We start from the raw sequence: 18,661 nt of genomic DNA, 5'->3' as shown, positions 1-18,661 counted from the left end.
TAGGTGCAATTTTTCAAAATATTTTTTTTTAGTTAATCGTTTTCAAAAAAATTCAAAAACTGTCAGACGTCTGCTAACTTATGATCCTGAAGTTAGCAGGCATTTAAAAATTTTTGAATTTTTGTATTTCAACAAATCAGTTGCAAAGAAACAAAATAAAACTTTCTACAGGTGCATATTTTTATTTTTTATTTTTTCGTAATTAATTCGTTGGAAAAAAATCCGAAAATTGATGATACTGAAATTAGCAGACGTCTAATAATTTTTGGATTTTTTTAAGACGATAAAACATTAAAAAAAAAATATTTTAAAAAATTGCACCTGTAGTTTTTTAAATTTTCTACATGTGCCTATTTTTATTTTTTCGTAATTAATTCGTTGAAAAAAAATCCGAAAATTGATGATACTGAAGTTAGCAGACGTCTAATAATTTTTGGATTTTTTTTTAGACGATAAAACATTAAAAAAAAAAATATTTGAAAAAATTGCACCTGTAGTTTTCTAAATTTTCTACATGCGCATATTTTTATATTATTTTTTCGCAATCAATTTATTGAAAAACTAAAATTCAAAAATTTTTAAATATCTGCTAACTTCAGGATCATGAAAATTGTCAATTGACTGTTTACTTCAGGATCATTCATTTTTAAGGAGAAAAATATCCGGAGGATTTATGTTTATTTAACTTTTTTTCCCGCCAGTGTTTTTTGGTTTTAAAAAGGATTTTATTTTCCAATATTTTCTCTCATACATAAATAAGTAATTATGTCCTTAATTAAAAAATGGTACTGAAGTTAGCCGACGTCCAATAATTTTTGTTTTTTTTTTTTTTCAATAATAAATTATGAAAAAAAAAATATTTGAAAAAATTGCACTTATAGTTTTTTAAATTTTCTACATGGGCATATTTTTATTTTTTATTTTTTTACAATCGATTTGTAAAAAAAAAAAATTCAAAAATTTTTAATTGTCTGGTAACTTTAGGATCATAATTAAAAAACTTATACGCTAATTTAGATTTAAATTTTGATTTGACACCAATGATGTTCTTATCAATAAACAGTAACTGCAAATAAATATTCTTTTTAAATTCTTAATTTTCTTTAGTCTAATAAATATTAATTTTAAAGATATAATTTAAATGTTTAATGCTATGGAAAAATTTTTAAATTTTAAAAATATAAAAAAACCATTGCAACGTTACTTTGCCTTCTGGGAATTTTCCCGCCAGTGTTTTTTTTTTGGTTTTAAAAAGGATTTTATTTTTCAATATTTTCTTTCATACATCAATAAGTAATAATATCCTTAATTCAAAACTTATACACTAATTTATATTTTAATTTTGATTTGGCACCAATGATGTTCTTATCAATAAACAGTAACTGAAAATAAATATTCTTTTTAAATTCTTAATTTTCTTTAGTCTAATAAATATTAATTTTAAAGATATAATTTAAATGTTTATGCTATGGAAAAATTTTAAAATTTTAAAAATATAAAAAACCATTGCAACGTTAATTTGCCTTCTGGAGGCTGAGTGGAGGGGTGGGGATGGAATCAGGAAGGGGTATTAGGTATGGGTAGTTGAGGGGTATAATTATTTACACTTTATACATATATAATATACATTATTTACAAAATTCTGCGGATGCAGAATATTTTACTGCCTATGAGATCTCCGGCTATTTAAGAGCGGTTGTACTCTTTGTTGTTGTTGGTTTTGCTGCTTCTTAAATCTTGCTCTCCTTCGTAATTCGTCTAGGTGTTTCGCTTCACCCTGAAGCCACCAGTATTTTTCATTTAGCCTGTCCAGGCTATCGTGATCTCTGGTCGGGAGTGCGGTCGAGTATACTATGGACTCTGGTGGTAGATGTTCCATATCAGTAAATATGGCTTTTCTTGCACAGTGCCTTCTTATGTGGTATATGATAGGCACATTATACTCATTTTGTATGCAGCCCATACGGTCAAGGTTGGTAAATAGCTCTGGTGGACTATAATTGCTTTTGGCCATCCTTCTCACCTGTTCGGTGTTCTCCACCTTCAGTTTGTTGATGGTGTCATTACCAATTTCGTACATTGTACTAAAGTAGTTCCTTGTGAGAGTGAGGCAGAAGCAATCGAACCTGGTAATGTCTGCTTGGTCGTATATTTCTTTGTTGCTAAGTCGCTTGATGTAATTAGACTCAGCTGATCTGTATCTACCTAAGCAGGCTTTTATGCAGGATCTCTCGAATTTGCGGTACTTCTCCATGACCGATGGGCCAACATTCCACCATATTGGGGCAGCGTAACTGAAGATAGTGCCTGACTAGAAGTTGATAACATATCAACTTAGCTTTGGTTTGTATGTTTCTGTCATAGAATATCCGGGAATTTGCTCTGAACGCATTTTTAGCTTTTTTCAGCTGGATAGCATGATGTTTGTTCATTCGTATCAGATAATCAAAGTGGATTCCCAGATATTTGACCGTGTTTTTATTTGGTATGTTAAATACTTCGCCTGTGTCGTTATCCGTAAAGGTGATCTGGAATGTCTTAATCAGTTGGACTGTGGAAGGAGTGATCTCGTTTACAGTCTTTCTGAATAAAATTGTCTCACTCTTGTCCGGGTTCATTTTCAGGTTCCATAACTTATAGCAGTGATATTTATCATGAACTATTTTTGTTAGTTTGTCTTGAATTGTTGTTATCTTGCTGTCTGCCACGTATACTACTTCATCATCCGCATATGCTCCGCTATGGGTGTTATTACCAGTATTTAGGCCGAATTTATTAAGGATCTTGCTAGTGAATATGATGAAGAGTATTGGTGAAGTTACGGTCCCTTGCTGAAGTCCCTCTAATATATTAAATATTAGTGTTGATAGGTTGACACCATCCCAGACGATGAAAGATTTACCGTGGATCATATCGTAAATCAGCAAGATTAGAGTCACAGGAAAATTCATTTGTATTAAGACATAAATAAGGCCGTTCAACCAAACAGAGTCGAACGCCTTTTCGAGATCTATGAGTGCAGTACCAACTAGTTTACCGTTTAATAGATGTCTATTTATGTCGGATGCAAATTTATTTATCGCGTGGACAGTAGAGTGTCTTGCTCTGAATCCATATTGCTGGTCAGGAAGAATGTTGTTATCATTTACGTGATTCATGAGCTGGGTCTTGATTAATTTCTCGAAGATTTTACTAATGTTGACAGTAAGACTAATTGGTCTGTAGCTTGCTGGTTTGGAGTGATCTTTATCCTTTTTCTTTATTGGTATGACCTTGGCTTTCTTCCATCGAGTTGGATAGTAAGAATGGTTGAAACAATTGTTAAAGATTATGGTATAATCTTTGACTACTGAAATTGGTAGACGCTTCAGGACTATCATCGGTATATTGTCTATACCTGATGAGGTTTTATTTTTGGCTGTCTTTAGAGTGAGGGCAACATGAATATATGTATGTAAGTAATTTGGAGACTCCTGATTCTGCGTTGGGTAGTGGGCTGGATTTGTTTTTAAGAAGTTGGTATGTGTGTTGTTGAATCTTCTGAGACTATCTACTCTTGATTTTATGTCTTCTGCTGCTGCATCTGCCAGGTGTTTGATCGGTGTGCCTTGGTTTGTGTATCTTGGTGAATTGATAGATTCGAAATATTTACCAATGATGTTCAGTTTTATAATTGGCTGTTCAATGATGTAATTGGTATTGTTATTATCTTCAGCTGGTCTGGTATTATTCAGCGTGAGATCAGAGATTAATGGACTATTTTTGTTAATTTTTAATGTTTCTATACGCGGCGGTTCTTTGTATCTAAAATGTCTGTTGATGTTTGGAAAGAACTTAGATGAGTCTCTATAGTTGATATTTTTGGCCAATCCTTCCCAGTAAGCTGTTTCAGAGTTTCTGAATTCTTTAATCAACTGCTTATTAACCATCTTTATTACAGCCTTAACTTGGTCTTTATTGTCTTTATTTTTGAACAGTTCTGCTACCAGCGCTGATTTATACTTATGGAGCTTAGTGATTTTGTGGTTGACGTACCTTTGGCAGCCCTTTTTGATATTATCTTTAATTATGGGAATTGTTGCAGAGATCGCGTCCTGTATGTAATTTTCCAGTTTCAGTATATTGGTGTCTATTTCATTTATTGTTAAATTTCTGTCATGAGGTAGGTGTTCGGTAATATTATCTTCTAAGTAATCAGCAAACCTGGTCCAGTTGGCTCTTTTGTAATTATATCTTGCAGATGGAGGTGTTGTACTCGGGATCTCTCTTAGAAAGTTATTGTAGTCAATTATGAAACTGATAGCATTATGATCACTATCATACGGAAGAATGATCAGTTTTCCGGTTATTAGTCCTCTGAGTGTGATTCTGGAGTCAGCTAGACAGTGGTCTAGGAACGAACCGGCACTTGGGTAAGTTGGCTTGATCGGTGTGTACAAGGCTGTTTTATTTTGTATTCCAGCATCTTCAACCCAATTGTGTAGGAGGACTCCTCTTTCGTTCATATTTTTGTCACCCCAGATGGTGTTTCTTGCATTCCAGTCTCCAGCCATGATGAAAAAGATGTTATCTGATCTTAATTTAAAGTCGTCGAATATTTTGTTGAGTTCGGTTATAAAAGATCTCTTGTTGTTGCATACTGCGTATATGCTGAATATATATAAAATGTTGCCTGCGTTACCTTGAATTTTTATGACAGTATATTCAATTATTTTATTTGCTGCTGCATTCGGATATGAAATATATGCGAACTTTATTTTCTTGTTGATTAGAATAGCTGTGCCTCCGCCTCTTTTGGAGTCCGGTCTATCAGTTCTTATGAAAGAGTAATTTTGAAAACTTAGTTTATGTCGATCGTTGAGTTTTGTTTCAGAGATAAGGGCTATATCAATTTTATTTGTATTGATAAATTCCTCTAGATCATGTCTTTTTTTGTTTGTTGCTATAGAGTTGGTGTTGATTGCAGCTATTTTGAAGATGCTGGTTGTGGAATCACTGTTTTCCTGTCCGTCACTTGAGTTGTGTGGTGTTTGTTGCGGTGTATTATTCATTATCAAACGCAGATAGTAAGAATTCGATTTTTCTTGAATTATCAGTAATTTTTTTGCTTATTTCTGCGAAATGATCTTTTAAGATGTTGAGTATACTATTTTTAAAATGTGTTAATGTTTCCTCAATTGAGTTTAAGTTATTTCCGTTATGTTGTGCTGGATTGTTAATTGGAGTTAGTCTTGGAGCATCGTCTGGTCTTTCATTAGTGATGAGTCTACTTGGTAGCGGTGGGAATGAACTATTATTACTCATGATATTAGCATATGAAAAGTTTGGATTAACCGCCCTTGTGATTTTGTTTATCTTGTTAGATTTTATGTTTTTTCTCAGGTCCAGAGTTTGATTTTTGACACCTTGTGCCATTGTTAGGTATGGGCAACCTTTATAAGAGGCCGTATGACCATTCTCTCCACAATTGATGCATTTCAATAAATTTTTGTCTGTTGTGGCGCTTATTGCACATACACCTCCTTCTTTCAATGGTCCATGGTTTTGTCCGCATTTTACACACCTGTACTCCAAGTTACAGTTGATGCTTGAGTGTCCGATGCGCTGACATCGACGGCATTGAAACACTGCTTTTTTCTTGAGTCTTTCCCAGCGAATATTTTGGTGGAGTAAGTATTTGATCTTGGTGAGCTCAGCAGGTTTACTCCCATTAGCTAATTGCACTATGAAGAAGAATTTTTCTTTAACTTTACTATCATATTGCAGTTTGGTCACTCGTTCAATCTTGATATTTGGTAGATTTTTATTATTGATGCTGTTGGTGACATCTGTTTCATCATATTCGGGTTTTATTCCCTTTAGAACTAGGGATACTTTTTTATCTTCTTTAGGTGTGTAAGAGTAAAATTGTAGCTTTTTGTCCTTCAAAACTTCTTTGATTAATTTATATGTTTCTATTTTTAGGGTATTCACCGTTATGTAGTCTTTATCAGAGTGTCTAACCCAGAAATCTCCTTCTGGGATCTTTCCATCAGTGATAACTTTTATTAATTCCTTCATTTTTATGGTGTAGACATGGATGGGTGGCGGCCTAGACTTAGGCTTAAATGCATTATGATCGTTCTTCGGATTGGAGTTGTTTTGTTTTGGAGGCAGGTTTTGTTTTGAGCTGTCATTTGTTTTGCTGGAGCTTTTTTGCATTTGCGTTTGGTCTTCCTGCCCCAGTAGTTCGGAGTCATCACACATCATCTCACTTGAGAGTGGATTGAAATTATTTGACGTGCTTACCGCTTCGCCATCTGGCGACTGGGCTGGTACGGTTCGGTTACGCACATACTTTCGCGGTATGATAAAATTACCCGCCTGGTTATCTTCGGGTATATCTTCAGTGCTGCCATCTCCAGGTCGCTCTAATGAACTCGTTCGTGGCCGGGCAGCTTTGAGATTCGGTGTCGCAATAACTTTATTTTTATTTTTTTCGAAAAATTTGTCGAAATTTTTTGTTGCAGTCAGACCTTCTAGTTCTTTAAGTTTTTTCGCATTCAGTATCTGAGTTAAGTCCTCGGATGATTTACTTTCAAATCTTCGCCTTTTATTATTCATTTTTCACTTTATTTGCAGGTTAGCAGTGTGCTTAGGATTTCTCCTAGCCACGCTAATTATTATTTAATCAACCACGATCTGTATTAATATTTTTAGTTATTTATATGGCACAAAAATATCACCAACAATAATAGAATAAAATTTTTATTTTATTCGCAATTTTATCTAGATATTTTAACTGTTTCGTTGAGGAGCAAGAACGTACGGTGCGTACACGCTTATATCCCAAACGGAACTGGCTTTTCCCGCCAGTGTCAGGATGGCCGAGCGGACCAAGGCGCTGCGTTCAGGTCGCAGTCCACTATTGTGGGCGTGGGTTCGAATCCCACTTCTGACAAGGTAAAATTTTTATTCAAAATTTATTTAAATAATTTACCAATAACACTAACGACAGTCATTTATTTATAATTACGTCCTTATCGACTTTAATAAAAAAAAAAAAAAAACAGTCGTAGATTTTACCGACCACAAAAAAAAACTCAAGCGATAAATAAATTTTGTTATTATTTCTGATAACTCCTAGAGGTTTGTATTTGTATAATAATTGTTTATTGACTTAATTTCCATTGTTTGAAATGATAATTGCAGTATGTACTTTATAAAAATAATTTTCATTTGAATTTATTTATAGGTAATAAATAATAACCGCGAAATTCCGCAGTACAAAATTATAGTCTGTCAAAAATGGCGGATGACAAATCATTTGTTACGATTTCTGGTGCTGCACTTTCGTTATTAATTTATGAAAATGTTCGAACTGTTGGCGATCAGGTAATTAAATTAACAGTAATTAATATTAATTATAAAATTACAATATAATTACTTTCATTTTTTTTTTATTACATTTAAAAAATTTGAATCCTTCCGCTGATGCTTAACCTAAAATTTAAATTTAAATCGACGGCTTTGTTTTTAAAATAAATACGTAATTAATATAAAGTGTAATTATTAATTACAGACAATTAAATTTTTCAGATGGGATTTTTTCTCGGTGAAGTCTTGAGGTATGTTACAAAAAAAGTAACTGATGCTGACCGACAAGTTGACTCTACAGAAATACATATTAGTAAGTTTTAATTTTTCGAGTGTTATCTATTTTTTTTTACTGATAAATATGCAGTGAAGTGATAATCATAATTACAATTATAATTACTATTATTAATTTTATTTAAGATATTAGAGGAATTATGCCGTTGCCGCCAACATGTTCATTTTACAATTCAGTAGGAAAAATTGATGAATCAAAACTTAAAGACTTTGTAAATAATAACGATAAAGAAATCGTTGGGTGGTATCGTTTTAGATTAAATAATTCATTATTTCCAAGTTTGAGAGACAAACTATTGCACAAACAATTTGAAAATATATTTTCTGGTGGTAATAATAATGATAAGCAGTATTTTGTTGCTGGTATGTTGAGTTATTCTGTCACTGAAAAAAAAAATACTCATAAATTGAGGCTCGTACTTTCACAAAACAAAGACGGGTATGTTATTTTATTAACTTGCTAAGACCCAGTTTTTCAAACCGGGTTTTAATTAATATTCCTAGTATATTTGTTTATTAATAATATATCGATATACACGGAGAGAAATTTATGGTAACAATTAATGATACTCAAGTTAGCCGACGTCTAATAATTTTCTAATTAGTTTTAGAAATGAATAATTACAAAAAAAATATTTTAAAAAATTGCACTTGTAGCTTTTTAAATTTTCTACATGTGCATATTTTTAGTTTTTTTTTTTTTTGTAATTGATTTTTTAAAAAATAAAATCCGAAAATTTTTAATTGTCTGCTAACTTCAGAATCATTAACAATTACAATATATTATGGGAATGGTTTCTATATTGTATACTAATAGGTTTTTTTAAAATATCGATTATAAGAATGGCACCCACACAAATTATGGTGGTCGTTCCTATGCTACTATGGCAATATTTCCCATACTATTGGGGTAATGATTACCATAATATGGGAATAGTTATCATGATGTATAGGGTTCATTCCCATCCGTATCTAGTAATCATTACAATTTGAATTACGAATCTATTCTTATGTGATTATGGAAACTATTCCCATGTGTATGGTAATCATTACCATAAATTAGTAACCATACGATATAGGAACTATTATCATAATTATAGGAATTATTTCCATAATTATAGAAGCTTTTTCCAGAAGTTATGACCATATAGCCCATAATTCGGCAGTGTTACAATACTACTCACAACGTCTCTACTCAAGGGAAGTGTTACAACTCTACTCACTCAAAACATTACTCAGACTCAACTCTACTCACAGTTTTTTTACTCAGGTCTAACTCTACTCAGTTATATCTTTACTCAGCTTCAATTAGACTCAGTGACAACTTTATGCAGCTACAACTCTACTCACGTATTTTAGCCTATCGATAAAACAGCAATTCTTTGTGAGAAGAGTTGTAGCGAAGTAAAGATATAACTGAGTACCCTGATAGCCAAGTTGGAAAGAAACTGACGTGAAACTACAGCCGCATCTGGACGCCACGTTGCCCGCAAAAGTTGATACTTCCAAAGTTGATCGACACTTTCTGAGAAAGTTGGTGGCAAAAGTTAGAAATAAAATAAGTTGACGGTAAACTGCCTCGCATTTTATCAAGAAACCTGCATTCCAGTTGCGGCTCCATACTGACGTCAACTTTCTCAGAAAGTGGTGGTAACTTATAGCCAAAAGTTGCAAATGCTAAAGTTGTCGACAGCTTGTCGTCAAGTTGGTCGCAAAATAATGAATACCAACTTTTGTATGAGATATCCTGGTTATCAGGGTAGAGTTAGACCTGAGTAAAAAAAACTGTGAGTAGAGTTGAGGCTGAGTAATGTTGTGAGTGAGTAGAGTTGTAACACTTCCCTTGAGTAGAGATATTGTGAATAGAATTGTAACATTGTCCATAATTCTTCGTAGTTATTACTATATCCTCCTCAGTCCGAAGGCATCATTTTGTTTACTATTTGAATAATTTTTTATAAGTATACTTATAGACTTTTTAAAAAGCAAAAAAACATTTTACATTTTTTCTAATTTATAGTTTCTAAAGCCATCCATTTTAAAACTGTAGCAATAACTATTTTTATGGTTTAGAAAACAGCTGATAGCTGCCAATCCTGGCAAAACTGTCCCCTATATAGGGCGTCAGGATCGAGGAGGATATAATTATATAGTGTTATGGGTTGATATTTTATAAACGTGCTAGGAACGGTTACCACAATTTTCTCTCCCTGTACCAGCAATAATAATTAAAACCCGGATTAAAAATAAACTCTGTTTGAAAAAATGGTTCTAATGATGAGTGTCAATGTAACTGACAAGTGGCAATTTTTTAAATTTTTAAATAAATAAATAATGATACTGAAACTAGCAGACGTCTAATAATTTTTGGATTTTTTTTAGACAATAAACCAGAAGAAAAAAAATATTTGAAAAAATTGCACTTGTAGTTTTTTAAATTTTCTACATGTGCATATTTTTTGTTTTTTTTTTTTTCTTCTAATTTAATTGTTCAAAAAAAAAATCAAAAAATTTTGAATTATCTGCTAACTTTAGGATCATAATAAAATGATACTGAAATTAGCAGACGTCTAATAATTTTTGGATTTTTTTTAGACAATAAACCAGAAGAGAAAAAATATTTGAAAAAATTGCACTTGAAGTTTTTTCAATTTTCTACATGTGCATTTTTTTAGTTTAATTTTTTTTTTAATTCAATCGTTGAAAATCAAATCCAAAAATTGTTAATTGTCAGCTAACTTCAGGATCATATCATAATAAAATGATACTGAAATTAGCAGACGTCTAATAATTTTTGAATTTTTTTTAGACAATAAACCAGAAGAAAAAAAATATTTGAAAAAATTGCACTTGTAGTTTTTTAAATTTTCTACATGTGTATATTTTTAATTTTTTTTTTTCTCCAAATTTAATTGTTCAAAAAAAAAATAAAAAAATTTTGAATTGTCTGCTAACTTCAGGATCATAATAAATAATACATGAGTACAATACGGTAGAAGATATGAGTCCAGGACTTTCTTTTTAATTAAAAAATGCGCTTTTAGATAAATGAAAAATCAGTACGCGCATTTTTTAAAATTTAATTATTTTAATTAATTTATTTGAAATTTATAAATTGTCTCATGTTTGCTACATTCACACTCATCCCTAAGTGTATTGTTTAATTATGTACTGAATATTTAAAATTGTTTATACAGAATTCATCACCCAGTTCAACTAAAAATTAATAATCTAGGAGCAGATGCTTCGAGACTTGATGGATCTGACTACAAACCAACGCCAATTAAACAACAAAATTCAGTAAAAGATCATTTCAGCAAATTTGTTGATACATTACAGTAATAAATATTCAAATTATTCATATATTTATTTACGAATTTACTCGAATTTTAAATTAATCATGAGTTTATTTTTTTACAGGATTGATTTCGAAAGATCTCCAGCAATTGACTCAATAGTAAAAATAAATAAAGCAGCAGAACGTCATCTCGATAATTTGGTTTCAGCGGTACTACAATCAGATCGTGAACTGATGGAATTAGAAAAAGAAATAGAAAATCTGCAGAAAGAAATCGAAGCAAATCGTTTAGAAAACACAGAGCCACCGAAAATTGAAAATTCTGCTGGTGAAACTCTTGTAGATTTGATTAAAAAAGATTTTGATGACTCAGATGATAATATTTTTCAAGGAACTGATGAAGTAACGATTACTAAAGTGTTGAATAAATCTAAAGAAAACTCACCGTTAAATCCATCAGTATCTATGGGTCTTAATAACAAATGTTTGAAAAATGAGAACAGAAAGTCTCCATCTGTAGGTCCAAGATCGTACAGTCACGCGGCTAGGAAATCAAATGATAAATCTGACTTCTCTTAGTACTTAAGATTTTCAAAAATTATCATATTTTTCATTTAATATTTTGTTCCTGCTTATTGATATTATAATAATTTAAAAATTCAAAGTTTAAAGTTAACGTTTAAAGATAAAAATAATTTACTATTATCCAAAGAAGATAAATAAGAAAAAAAGAAGATATTAAAACGTGTAAGGATTGTTGTAAATATTTCTTACGTTTAAATAAAATAATTAAGTCTCAGTATTTTCTTCTAATACTTAAATAAAGATTTTTATTTTAAAAAACAAAATTAATCACAAATTTATCCAGTCGAATTCCATTAACTCGGAACTTCCCCTCAATCTTTACCCCCACTACGGGCTACGCTGTCCCCCACTCGATGTTATACATTTGTGTGTGTATATATATTTATATATGTCTCGTTGGATGTGATGTAAGAGCGCATGCGTGTAGTTTACTCTTTAAGGAGAAGGGGCATTCGATAACTCGGAATTTCTGCTCCGTAATTTAACTGAGTAAGTTTATGAAATTCGACTATATATTTTTTTATATTATAAATACTGTTTAAATAATATAAAATATAATAACTAATTAAGATACAATCACATTTTTATAAAATATCAGCTGGATTATTAGGAAGACCAGTAATTTCCCATATCGTAGCTGCGAGTCTTCTCGAGTGTTCTAGGACACAAGAGGAAGTCGCAAGACCTAGATGAACACAATATAACTCATATATTCTTATTTTATTATGAGAAATTTTAGGGAAGTATATTTGGGATAATTTTTTATAGTAATCGCCGCAGAGTATTCCTGGTACTGGTAAATTTTTATTTTGCGGATTTAAATACGTCTTGCATTTAAGCGGCGAGCCCTTAAAAATTTAATTTTATTAATTAATCAATTAATTATTGTAACTACGGGCCGTTCACAAAATACGTCTCGTAAAAGTTTACTTTTTTAGACCCCCCCCCCCCCCATAATTACTAGTATAGATTTATATATTTAAAAAAATTTATTATTTGTACAGTCGAACTCAGATTCCATTATCTCGGAACTTTACCTCAATCTTGACCCCACTTCAGATGAGGCAGTCATGAGTTATCCTGCCTACGGCATGGAGACTTTTTTTGAGGTGACTCGTCTCTCCCCACTACCACTGGCTTGTTTTTTGATATTTTTTTATGAAAATTTAGCAGAACATTCGTGGATTGATGCTTAATCATGTCACAAATTTTAAACATTTAAATAAAGAAGGTACTCCCTGATTAAAAATAATCATTGAAAAGTATTGAAAATTATTTCAATTCTTTTCAATCCATACACTGTGAAAAATTCCCAATAAATTTTACTATGGGTGCATAGTAACACCGGACTATAAGAAAACTGATTCAAAATTTACAGGTGTCTCATAGTGAGCGTATGCGCATAGGCCACACTCGAGTAGTCTGCGCATATGTTTACTATGGGACACTTGTAAATTTTGAATCAGTTTTCTTATAGTCCGGTGTTACTATGCACCCGTAGTAAAATTTATTGGGAATTTTTCACAGTGTACGGAAATTTTGAAAAATATTAAATGGAATTGAAATTTCGATCATTTGAATACTTTGTAATTCTTATTATGGAAGTCAAAAGTATTGAAAAGAATTCAATCTTTCATAATTTCAATAGCTTCCAATATGGAACTACTTTAGTATTGAGAAGGATTTAGAAAAATTAAAGATTCTAAATTTTTTTTAATCCTACACGTGACCTGAAATGTGGAACTATTTTGCTATTGAAAAAGATTCAGAAAGATTTGAAAATGTGAAATCATTTTAATTTATTTCAATTAAAGTCATAACTCATGAGTAGGGCCAGGATTTTTGCGTTAATTGAAATTTTGTGAAATTTTTAACATTACGGGTAAAATATTGGTCTTATTAAAAAAATTTTCAAACAAAAGTTGTAGGAAATTTAATTTTCTAAAAAAAGTGTCTCTTATAATTTTTTCTTAGGACTAATAAAGAAGCCGTAATTTCAAAATTAAGATTTTGATAATTAATAAAATTTTGAATCATTCATTATGAATCTTAATTTTTGAATTGCAGTGAAAATATTGGTCGCATTAAAAAAGTTTTCGAACATAAGTTGTAGGAAATTTAATTTTCTAAAGAAAATGTCTCTTATAATTTTTTCTTAGGACTAATAAGGAAGCCGTAATTTCAAAATTAAGATTTTCATAATTCCCCAAATTTTGAATCATTCATTATGAATCTTAACTTTTAAATTACGGTAAAAATATTGATCGTATAAGAAAATCATAAGAGACATTTTTTTAATAACATTAAATTTCCTACAACTTTTGTTCGAAAACTTTTTTACTAAGACCGATATTTTCCCCGTTATATCAAAAATTTGAACTACTCATTTCAAAAATAAGGCCAAAATCTTGTCCCTACTCATGAGTATTTTTAATCAGGGCTCCGAAAAAAAAATCACAAACTTATGTTCTTTTTTTTTTTGTATCTCAGACCAGCTTCTCCCCTTAATAGAGTTCGACTGTAATAATAAAACTTTGACAGTTCAATAAAATCTCTGTCACGTTTTCTTAGACCCCCGACCCCTTATCAGTCAGCGACACCCCTCCCCAAGTGCGAACGTATTTCAAAAACGGGCCCAGTGATGGCAATTTACTCAAACTAAAAATACTTACAGAACTATCTTCGAACCACAAAAAATAAGCGTAATTAAATGTCGTGTCTTTCCACATGACTGAAAACTGTCCTTCTTGTAGATGATTCCTGCTGTGATCAACCATCGCCCATATTTTTTTTTTAGTCAACGCCAGAGTTTCTAAATTAGTAAAGTCTAGAGTGGGCGCAGTGATTCGATGAGTCGTTCGGTCGATGTAAATAAAATGAACTAGACCAGGAAATTCTTCAAGATATTTGTTGATTGTTAGGGAAGTTCTCGTGAATATTGCAGACAAGACATTAAGGAATAATACCACAAGCATTGCGCCATAAAATACAGTAAGCAGATACATTTAATTAAAATTAACTAAAAAAAAAGTATTTAAAAAGGATATGATCCAAGTGAAAAATTCTTCAGTGCTTTGACTTTCAGGAAATCGCTAAAGTCATTGAACTTTTGTCTTACTAATCTACAGACAGTCAAAATAACATCACAGCCTATTTTTAAAACACTTCTGTCGAAGCAAGTCAACCGAAATAATTCAATCATCGTGTCAATTAATCCTGACATGTTTGATTCTATTTGTAATATTGATTCAGTGTCGCGCTGTTTAAAAAACTCCATGTACTTTCGTCTCAAAAATTCCCACTTTACTTGCAATCTACGCTGGCACATATCGACATCATTATTAACGTGAGCGCGATATTTCTTTATACCATCGACTGTTTTTTTAATTGACGAATCAAAGGAATCAAATGTCGGCTTCAATTCGTCAAAGTCGCGCTGCGATTGCAAGGAATTCATAATATTTAAGAAATTAAAACTATCATAGAGTCCTGATGATATTGACAAGTTTGTTATCTCCATGATAGTCAATAAATTAATACCAGGAGATAATTCAAATATATGAACAACGTTTGCTGTTCGCGTTTGATCAGAGCCTAGAAGAACGAGCTGGCTGTACAAACTGTCTTCAGCTAGAGAACAGAGACCTTCATTAACTGATGGCTCTCTTGAGTCATTAAATAAATGCATGATGTCCGCTGATGTTGGATTCGCTAGCTTGCTATCAATACTCAGTGGTTCTTCTTGATTTGATAAATTATTTTGACTCCATAATACATCAGGATCTTCTGTTAAATTTTTTTTATCATCTTCATCAGCACTTACTGCTTTACACATCAGTACCATCAGCAAAATATCAGCGGCGTTTAGGTCTTGAGCATTTTTACTTGAGTATAATGATAAAAATTTGTGTTCTACCAACACTAGGACGTGGACATTAGGAAAATCTGACTGAGCTTTTAGTTTATCAACGGCGTCATGTAAAATTTTTAATGTTGATGACGCAAGCTCGGCATTTACGCTCAGCTGCTCGACAGTTTCAGTCAGCAAACTTTGCTCCTCATCTCGTAGGTCTTTCCAAGCATCCAGAAGTGATGACACCAGCAGAGCTTTTTGTTTACTTGATTTTAGGCTGAAACAATTATTTTTAAAATTATTTGTACTGATTACTGACAGATAAAGAGATTTATCCCTGACAGCCAGTTAGTGACAACTTACTGCAGCAACTTGTCATCAAGTTGCCCGCAAAAATTGGCAGTTCTATAAGTTGACGGCAACAGGTCACTAATTTTCTGAAAAAGTTGCAGGCAAAAGTTGACATCCCATTAGTTGATGGTTGCCTTAAATTTTCTTAGAAAATTGTCAACAACTTGTAGTCAACAGTTACAAAAGTTAAAAGTTGTCAACTTGATCGCAACTTTGGTGACAAAAGTTGGCATCCAATTAGCTGACGGTTGCCTACAATTTTCTCAAAAAGTTAGTGGCAGGTTGCGGCTGCGGAATGTCACTAAGTTGGCTGGAAAAATTGACATTTCCATAAATTGACAGCAAGTGGTCGCCAGCTTTTTGAGAAAGTTGACATCCCATTAGTTGGGGAGTTGCCTTCGGTTTTCTCAGAAAGTTGGCAACAACTTGTGGTCAACAGTTGGAAAAGCTGAAAGTTGTCAACTTGATCACGCTAATTGACTAATTGACAGCAACTTTCTGACCAAAAAGCTGGTGTCTTGCTATCAGGGTAATTAATACATACACAGCAACATCAGGACCACATATATGTCCTACTATTGATATACAAACGCCAAGAGTTCTTTTCATCAGTTCAATATCATCAGTAGCGACATAAATAAATGTGTAGCCCATGAAATCATCGAATGCCATATTAATTCCATCCTGACACTTCATTGACGTGTAGGAATTACCAAACTGTGTTGTCATTATCTGTTGAGACGTCACTATTGGTGAAAATAATTGCATAAGTATATTTGCGCTTAATTGTTTTGAATTTTCGTCCTAGAAAAATAAAAAAAAGTATGATATTCAAATCAGAAGACTTGTAATAATTTTTGAATTTTTTTTACCAACGATAAATTATAAAAAAAAATTGCACCTCTAGTTTTTTTAATTTTCTACAAGTGTATATTTTTACTTTTTTTTTTTTCTTGTAATTTATTTGTTAAAAAAAATCTGAAAACTTTTAATTGTCGTCTAAAATTTATGATCTTGAAGTTAGCAGACAATCAACAATTTTTGAATTTTTTTTTTACAGATCAATTACAAAAAAACAAAAAACTAAAAAAATGCACATGTAGAAAATTAAAAAAACTACAAGTGCAATTTTTTCAAATATTTTTTTTTTTGGAATTTATCGTTTTTAAAAGAATCCAAAAATTATTAGACGTCGGTTAACTTCAGTATCATTAAAATTTATGATCCTGAAGTTAGCAGACAATTAAAAATTTTTGTTAGAGTTTTTTTTTAGCAAATTAATCACAAAAAAAAAAATCTAAAAATATGCACTTGTAGAAAATTTAAAAAACTGCAAGTGCAATTTTTTCAACTTTTTTTTTTTCCAAATTTACAGTCTAAAAAAAAATTCAAAAATTATTAGACGTCTGCTAACTTCAGTATCATTTAAAATTTTCATAATGATTCTGAGGTTAACAATCAAAAATTTTCATTTTTTTTTTAATTTAATTAAAAAAAAAAAAAACTAAAAATATGCACATGTAGAGAATTAAAAAAACTAGAGGTGCATTTTTTTGAAAAATTTAGTATTTGAAAATTTCAAAAATGATTAGATGCCGGGTGATTGCAGTATGATTTATTATAAATAATGATTAATAATTAATTAATTACCGCATCTTCAGTTATCAGTCCTTGTAGTTTAGCCAAATTTTCCATATGATTTGTAAATTTCTTGTTACATTTTGTAAACAATACATCATTGAGATGATCAAAAATTAAAAGACCCTTCATTATTAAATTAAAATTATATTTTTTGAATACTTGACACTTAAATTTATTTAAATAAAATGTTAATATAATTAAAAAATTAATCAACTAATGAATAAAAATATTACAACAATAAACAGATGTCATACTCATGTGGAATTGATTTGTATCAATTTTTTTGACAGTTCTTAACCCCTCAACCTCCAGCACACTAGCGACACTTTCGGTCACTTGTCAAAGCTCTTGACACGTTTTATTATTTTTAAAAATATATCGCATGAAGTTATTGATTAAGAAAAAAAATATTGCTGGGTAATTAAGAGCAATCTCTTATTACCCCCCCCCCCCCCCCGGCCTAGTCTATAAAAAAATTAAATGACCTTTAAAATTTAGTGATTTCGGAGTTTCCTGAGGTCTAATAATTTTTAGATTTTTTCCAAAGTGATAAAATGTGGAAAAAAAAATTCAAAAATTGCACATGTAGAATTTTTAATTTTCTAACTGTGCATTTTTTAGTTTTGTTTTTTAACTTCCCGCTAAAAAAACTAAAAATTTCAAAAAAAAAGGAAAGAGTCAATTTTTACATTTTCGAAGAAATAAATTATGATACTGAAGTAAGCCGACGTCCAATAATCTTTCGATTAAAAAATTAAATTATCGCCAGTTGAATTCTCTAGAAATCCCAGAGACATCCCATAGAAAATATAGACCTAGCACTCGGTGTTGTAAAAAAAAATTGAATTATCGCTAGTTGATTTCTCCGGAAATCTTGCAGTTTTACTCGATGTTTTGATTCTGATTTTTTATGGAAGTTAGCCATTTGACACTTGTTTCTCATCGGAAATTTATCGAGGAACACGATCGTGAAAGTAGTTTAGCTGAGAAGTCCCTAGATTCGTCCGAATCAATAACAAATGCCCCGGAAGTTAGAAATAGTTTGAGTTCGGCTGATTTCGTTCACGGAAAAAAATTAACTTTAAAAATTAGTGTTTGAAATTATAACCCGGAACCCGGGTATCAATATGGAGAATTTCAACATTGGGCACTCGGTCTTTCTCCTTACGTTTTTTTGGTTTTATAAATTTTGTTTCCAATCTCCAGCTTTAGAACAATTATACAATCTGATGAGCATTAAAAAAAAAATTGTACGCCCTTTTAGCTTTTTACTTCGTGACTGA

The 18,661-nt window shown here is 31.4% G+C and overlaps 2 protein-coding genes and 1 non-coding gene across 4 annotated transcripts; 2 read left to right on the top strand and 1 right to left on the bottom strand.

The window, feature by feature from the left end:
* Nucleotides 1-6,818: 6,818 nt before the first annotated feature.
* On the top strand, nucleotides 6,819-11,750 carry LOC130677351 (BRISC complex subunit FAM175B-like). 2 transcript variants are annotated; one of them, XM_057484089.1, is made up of 6 exons: nucleotides 6,819-6,942; nucleotides 7,235-7,374; nucleotides 7,579-7,669; nucleotides 7,777-8,089; nucleotides 10,848-10,988; nucleotides 11,071-11,750. In XM_057484089.1, the coding sequence occupies exons 2-6, from the start codon at nucleotides 7,288-7,290 to the stop codon at nucleotides 11,525-11,527; spliced, it is 1,089 nt and encodes a 362-aa protein (XP_057340072.1). In that variant the 5' UTR covers nucleotides 6,819-6,942; nucleotides 7,235-7,287; the 3' UTR covers nucleotides 11,528-11,750. The 2 variants fall into 2 exon arrangements, with proteins under 2 accessions (XP_057340072.1, XP_057340071.1); XM_057484088.1 differs by lacking the exon at nucleotides 6,819-6,942 and adding an exon at nucleotides 7,035-7,128.
* Nucleotides 6,857-6,940, top strand: Trnal-cag (transfer RNA leucine (anticodon CAG)). The gene has a single exon. It is a non-coding gene; the product is annotated as a tRNA-Leu (tRNA).
* LOC130677350 (BLOC-3 complex member HPS1) lies at nucleotides 11,438-17,690 on the bottom strand. The gene is made up of 5 exons (XM_057484087.1): nucleotides 17,388-17,690; nucleotides 16,282-16,541; nucleotides 14,582-15,663; nucleotides 14,206-14,465; nucleotides 11,438-12,381 (listed from the first exon to the last, which is right to left on the bottom strand). The coding sequence occupies exons 1-5, from the start codon at nucleotides 17,505-17,507 to the stop codon at nucleotides 12,118-12,120; spliced, it is 1,986 nt and encodes a 661-aa protein (XP_057340070.1). The 5' UTR covers nucleotides 17,508-17,690; the 3' UTR covers nucleotides 11,438-12,117.
* Between the last annotated feature and the right edge of the window lie 971 nt (nucleotides 17,691-18,661).

This window comes from Microplitis mediator, chromosome 11 (assembly GCF_029852145.1).
Source record: "Microplitis mediator isolate UGA2020A chromosome 11, iyMicMedi2.1, whole genome shotgun sequence".
Classification (NCBI taxonomy): Eukaryota; Metazoa; Arthropoda; class Insecta; order Hymenoptera; family Braconidae; genus Microplitis; species Microplitis mediator.
The sequence above is the reverse complement of the archived record's forward strand: the minus strand, read 5'-3'. Positions and strand labels throughout refer to the sequence as shown.